The sequence below is a fragment of the Mercurialis annua genome, linkage group LG7, assembly GCF_937616625.2.
Source record: "Mercurialis annua linkage group LG7, ddMerAnnu1.2, whole genome shotgun sequence".
NCBI lineage: Eukaryota > Viridiplantae > Streptophyta > Magnoliopsida > Malpighiales > Euphorbiaceae > Mercurialis > Mercurialis annua.
This window is the reverse complement of record NC_065576.1, coordinates 11831000-11836929: the sequence shown is the minus strand read 5'-3', so window position 1 is coordinate 11836929 and position 5930 is coordinate 11831000. Positions and strand designations below refer to the sequence as shown.

Genomic DNA, 5930 nt, shown 5'->3' with positions numbered 1-5930 from the left:
TTTCTCCCTACCAAAACTCAGTTCTCTCTTCTTTTTAAATCCAAACTCAACCAAATCCTCTTTTAAACCCTGTACCCTTCTTTCTAACGGCTACACTTTCTTCACCACACAACTCCATATTAGCTTTCTGGAAATGGCTTTTATGCAGCAAGACAAAAGAACTAGAGAAGTTGGGGAAGAGGAGGGTTCCAGCCGATATGGACCCCAATTTGAATTATGAAGATCTTGAGCTGGAATTGTCAGGGGTTGGGGAACCCACTGACAATTCATCACCTTGCAGGGATTTCGAAATCCCATTCCCCATGTATGATTTTTCTTTCCGAAACTAAAAATGTTGGTTCTAAAGTTACTAGTTTATGTCGTAAGTGTGGTTTTAACAATGTTAGTGTGTTTGATCCGTCTGGCTTGTCTGGTGGTTTAGCTGTGGCTTGGATTAGTAGCTGTAATGTTAGTGTTATATGTTTTCAGGAGTTTTTCGTTCATTGTACTGTGGTTAACGAAGATGATAATATAGCTTGGAACTTTATTGGTGTTTACTTGTCGCCTTCTCATGTTGATCGTTTGTCTCAACTGATTTATTTAGAACACTATATCCTATCTTTGAATGGTGGTGTTATTTTTGGGGGTGATCTGAATTGTATAAGTTTGAATTGCGAAAAATCAGGAGGTTTACCGATTTGCCTTCGTAGACGGGAAGAACTCAATGATTTTGTTGATAAAGCTAGACTACAAGACCTGCGTTTCAAGGGACATCCTTTTACTTGGAACAACAGGAGAGTTAGTTCTGATAACATCCAGATGCGCCTTGATAGGTTCCTGGCTTCTAGTGATTGGTTTAGTCATTACCCATCTTGTTCAGTCTTACATTTGGATGAATTAGGATCAGATCATAGGCTGCTTTTATTGATCTCAGCTCCGGACATTTTGAAGAGAAGAAGACGGTTCCATTACGATGGTCGCTGGTCTAATAATAGAGAAGCTAAAGAAATTATTACCGAAGCTTGGAATCCATAAAACTTTTCTAGCAGCAATCCTCTTTTGAGAGTCCACCGAAATATTAAAGCTTCTAAAGTGGGGCTATCTAACTGGTCGAGGTCCAAAAAACTGAATGCAAGGCAGAATATGGTAGATATCAAAAGAGAGCTGGAGAACTTACATAAGAGAGGTTTCGAAGATCATGCTGCAAAGATCAGAGAGCTCGAAGATAAGCTATCGGTTGAGGTACAGCGGGAGGAGCAGTTCTGGGCTCAAAAGGCCAGAACAAATTGGCTGAAATGGGGCGATAAAAACACGTCTTATTTTCACGCTAAAGTCATTCAACGGAGGAGGAAAAATAACATTATGCAGCTAAATGATGGAGATGGAAATAGCTGCAAGGATCAGAGTGGAATTATTGCCATTGCCTTGGATTATTTTAAAAACATTTACAAAACTTGTAGACCGAATCATGAAGATATTGCAAGGGCAACGGCTGGAATTACTCCAAAAGTCACGCAGGTTATGAACAGGCAATTGATCCGTCCTTTTTCAGAGGATGAAATCCGCAAGGCAGCTTTCGCAATTGATCCGGATAAGGCTCCGGGACTCGATGGTATGACCGGCTTATTTTTCCAAGCGAATTGGGAGGTAGTAAAAAGCGATGTTTGTGCAGGTATCAAGTCCTTTTTTGAAGGAAACAGGCTGCCTCAAGGAATTAACCACACTTCCATTACCCTAATTCCTAAAGTTCAAACTCTGGTTTCTATGGCGGATCTCAGACCGATTAGCCTTTGCCCGGTTTACTACAAGATTCTATCTCGGCTGCTCACTAACAGACTTCAAAAGATCATTCCCAATATCATTAGCGAAAACCAAAGTGCCTTCACTAAAGGTAGAAATATATCGGACAACATCATTTTGGCTCATGAACTTACACACCACCTTAAGACTCGTAGGGGAAATCAAAGTTACGAACTCGCCTTGAAACTCGACATGAGTAAGGCTTACGAGAGGATAGAGTGGATCTTTGTTAAACGAGTTCTCCGAAAGATGGGTTTTCACTTTGTTTGGATTAAATGGATCATGGAGTGTATTTCTTCAGTTACGTACTCTCTTAATTTTAATGGGGATGTGCACGGTTTTATCTCTCCTTCTAGAGGCCTTCGGCAAGGAGACCCACTGTCACCTCTTATTTTTATTATGTGTGCGGAATGTTTCTCTGCACTGCTTTTGCAAGCAGAGAGGAATCAGTTGATATCCGGTGTCTGTATAGCACCTCAGAGTCCCTCTATTTCTCATCTCTTATTTGCGGATGACTCGCTTTTGTTTGTGCAGGCATCTCATTTTCAAGCTTCAAATGTGAAACGCATACTGCAAGTTTACTGCCAAGCTTCTGGGCAGCTTATTAATTTCACCAAATCTTCAATTTTCTTTAGTAGAAATACTCCGATGAGATTAAGAGACGTGGTGATGAATATTCTTGAGGTTTCTCATGTTGGCGGTCAAGATAAATATCTCGGATTACCGGCTCTAATCAACAAATCTAAAAGGGAAACTTTTAATGATATTTATTCCAAAGTTCGTCAAAAGGTTGCGGGATGGAAAGAGATCCTCCTATCGATGGGGGGAGAGAGGTGCTTATCAAAAGTATTGCAATGGCAATCCCGGTTTTTGCGATGTCTTGTTTCCTTCTACCGAAAAGCTTGGGAAAGGAGATTAACAAAATTTTATCAAATTTTTGGTGGGGGCAGAAATCAAATGAGAGAAAACTTCATTGGGTTTCATGGAATAAAATGTGTCAAGCTAAAGGCGTGGGAGGCATCGGTTTTAGAGATTTGGAAGCTTTCAACCTTGCTCTCCTAGCCAAACAAGGTTGGAAACTGTTAACGCAACCGGACTCTTTAATCTCTAAAGTTTTCAAAGGCAAATACTATCCGACAGGATCCTTTATTCAGGCAGGTAATCACTGGAATGGGTCTTGGGCATGGAAAAGCTTTCTGAAAGGCCGAGAAGTCTTGGTTAAAGGGATTCGATGGCAAGTGGGAAATGGCAATGAGATTGATGTTCGTCACGACCCGTGGCTGCCCACGCATTTTCCTTTTAAGGTTAATTACATTGCCAACATACCTCAATATTTGGCACGAGTTTCAGATTTTATTGTACCAATACTTTTTTGTTGGAACAGAACTTTGGTTCAGTCTTCTTTTCTTAGTCATGACGCTGATGCTATTCTTGCTCTCCCTGTCTCGGCTACGGGAACAAATGATAAACTAGTTTGGAATGAGACTAAGACGGGTAAGTTCACTGTTGGCTCGGCATATCATCTCGCTCATTCTATGTTTTCTATCCAGACAGCCGCAGGAAACCCCTTTGATCCAGGTCCTATGAATTCAGTGATTTGGAAGCAACTATGGAAATTAAGCATTCCTCAACAAGTTAAAATCTTCATTTGGAAGGCTTTAAACAATGGTTTAGCATCAAATGGAAATATTCATAGGAGAATCGAGGAGAGATGCGAGTTATGTCCGCGTTGTCCGAATACTGAGACCATAAGTCATATTCTCCTCCAGTGTCCTTTTGCGGAAACGGTGTGGATGGGGTCGAGCTGCCATTTGAGGGAGGCTGCGTTGATAGCGGGAAACTTCAAAGAATTTTGGGCCTCGATGAATAATTCAGCAGATAAGGTGGAAAGGTGGACATCTATTGCTTGGATTAGCTGGGCCATTTGGTTAGCCAGAAACGCTGCAATTTTTAGAGAAGATGATACGGATCCATTGATGGTATTAGGGAGGGCTTCAGACTTACAAGGAGAATATATGGCGGCAAATGCAAGTAATAGGGTCCGACCTGCTGTTACAAGGCCAGAAATTATCCAAAATCTCCATTGGCAACCTCCTAGTTATAATGGGATTAAAATCAACTTTGATGGGGCTGTACATGTTCAGTCTAAAATATGTGCAGGTGCTTGTGTTGCCAGGGATACTAGGGGGAGTGTGCTTGCTTCTTTTGCTCGTCAGTTCCGCTCTGTGACTTCGCCGGCTCTATGTGAGGCCTTCGCCCTTAGGGAAGCTCTGCTACTTGCCATACGCATGAGACTGAAGTTTGTTCACTTCGAAGGCGATGCCAAGAGTATTATCGAAGCAATGACGGAGAACAAACCGACTGATGTAGCTTGTGAAGTTGTTATTCAAGACTGCAGGAAGCTTAGCAAACCTTTTCCGTTTTTTACTTTTGGTTTTGTTAATAGATCGATTAATTGGGTGGCACATTCCGTTGCTAAGAAAGCCCTTCATGATAGTAGTTTTTGTTGTAATTCTCTAGCCCAAGTTTTGTGGTTAGAGGCGAGACTCGAGGAGTCGGTTAATAGTAATCAATGAAATGAGTTCATTTCCGTTAAAAAAAATGTCATCTTCATCCTCTTTGATATTTTCAAATCTCAAGACACCAATTTTTACAAAACTTTTTCTGCTCTTCATGTTCTTTTTCCTCTCTAATAATTTCAAGCCTTAATACCTTCAAACTGAAAATGAAGCCCTTAATATTTCTCCATGAATGGACCCAATTGCAATAAATTCTTTTAAATCCCCTAATCATCAGTTTGCTTATCATCTTTCACTTCTGTTTCTATTCAAATTCAAAAACAAAACTACCAGCTGGATTTTTTTGAGAATTTCCAAATTCAGTGTCTATTTATTGTGGGTCTATTTTTGCTCACCCTCAATTCATGGCTTATCTAATACTCTGTGGAGCTGGAAATCTATTTTTTGCGAGCGACCATGCACCGGAGGAGAGTAATGTGAAGGTGCTTGTAGAAGAGCTGAGATTCAAAGCTTTGGATAATGAGTGATTATGGTAGTGAGAGTCAAGAAAAGAAAGAGAAGAAGTTAAAATACAACACATGGAAAGAAAATGGTAGTGGTGAAAAGATTTGATGAATTGTGATACATATGATAAATTAACAACAAAGATTGTAATTGATGTAAAAAAGTTACATTTTTTGACTTTTCTTGTTATTAATTCTAAAAAAATTAATAACTGAATATATTATATTTAATTTTACAAAAATTCTTATTTAATATTGATTATAAATATTAAAATTGATATGATTATAATAAATTTGCTAATATATACATTTAATATATAAAAGCATGAATGGGGGGGACATGCACTTTTACGTTATTGTCCTTTTCACTTATAAGATTTTTTAAAATTATTATTGTCCTTTTCACTTATAGAATTTAATTATTAATTAAAAATTATTAAGATAATCATTAAAATTAGAATACTACTTTTTTTTGAACAAATTAGAATACTACTTCAAATAAACAATTATGTTAAGATAAGTTAGAGTACTAACTAAAATAAACTACTATGTTGAAATAATTGTCTAGAGTACGAATTAAAATATACTACTTTAACTATTTAATTATTACTATTTTAATTATTTTTTAATCGTATGAAATTTTAAATACAGTAAACTATTTCAATGACTACTGATGGATTCCGGCATCTCGACGGCGTTAATCCTGCAAAACAGTGTAGATGGCTAATCGGACGGTTTGTCCGATTAGCTCTCCGATGCTTAAGTTAGTTTAGGCTTAAGGGAGAATATTTGTATTTATTATAAGTTGTGTGTTTAGGCATACCTCAAACTCCTTTTATAGTAGTCGAATGTATACCTTGTAGTTATGAATAGGATAGCGATTCCTATTTAGTGGGGTTTGACCCTGATTAGGAGTGTGATTCCTTATTCAGATTAGAGTCCTATTTAGGAACGCCTTCCTAATTAGTCTCGTCTTCCTAAGTTGAAGTTTGTATCCAAATAGGAAAGATACTCGAGAATATATAGCAAATCTGGTAATCTGTCCGAATTCCAGGATCGATGCGCTTTGTCCGAGTCCTCAGAGATTCTGTCTTTATCTTGTCGAATAATGTTGTATTCCAGTCGAGGC

At 38.4% G+C, this 5930-nt stretch overlaps 1 protein-coding gene across 1 annotated transcript; it reads left to right on the top strand.

Annotated features, from left to right (window-relative positions):
• Positions 1–1122: 1122 nt before the first annotated feature.
• LOC126656807 (uncharacterized) lies at positions 1123–4355 on the top strand. Its single transcript, XM_050351426.1, has 2 exons — positions 1123–2479; positions 2569–4355. The coding sequence occupies exons 1-2, from the start codon at positions 1123–1125 to the stop codon at positions 4353–4355; spliced, it is 3144 nt and encodes a 1047-aa protein (XP_050207383.1).
• Positions 4356–5930: the final 1575 nt, after the last annotated feature.

Excerpts from the sequence above, each read along its gene's own strand:
- LOC126656807 (XM_050351426.1), top strand. The coding sequence starts at position 1,123 with ATGGTAGATATCAAAAGAGAGCTGGAGAACTTACATAAGAGAGGTTTC. Across the intron at positions 2,480-2,568 it reads TGAGGTTTCTCATGTTGGCG|GTTGCGGGATGGAAAGAGAT; the intron begins GTCAAGATAAAT and ends GTTCGTCAAAAG.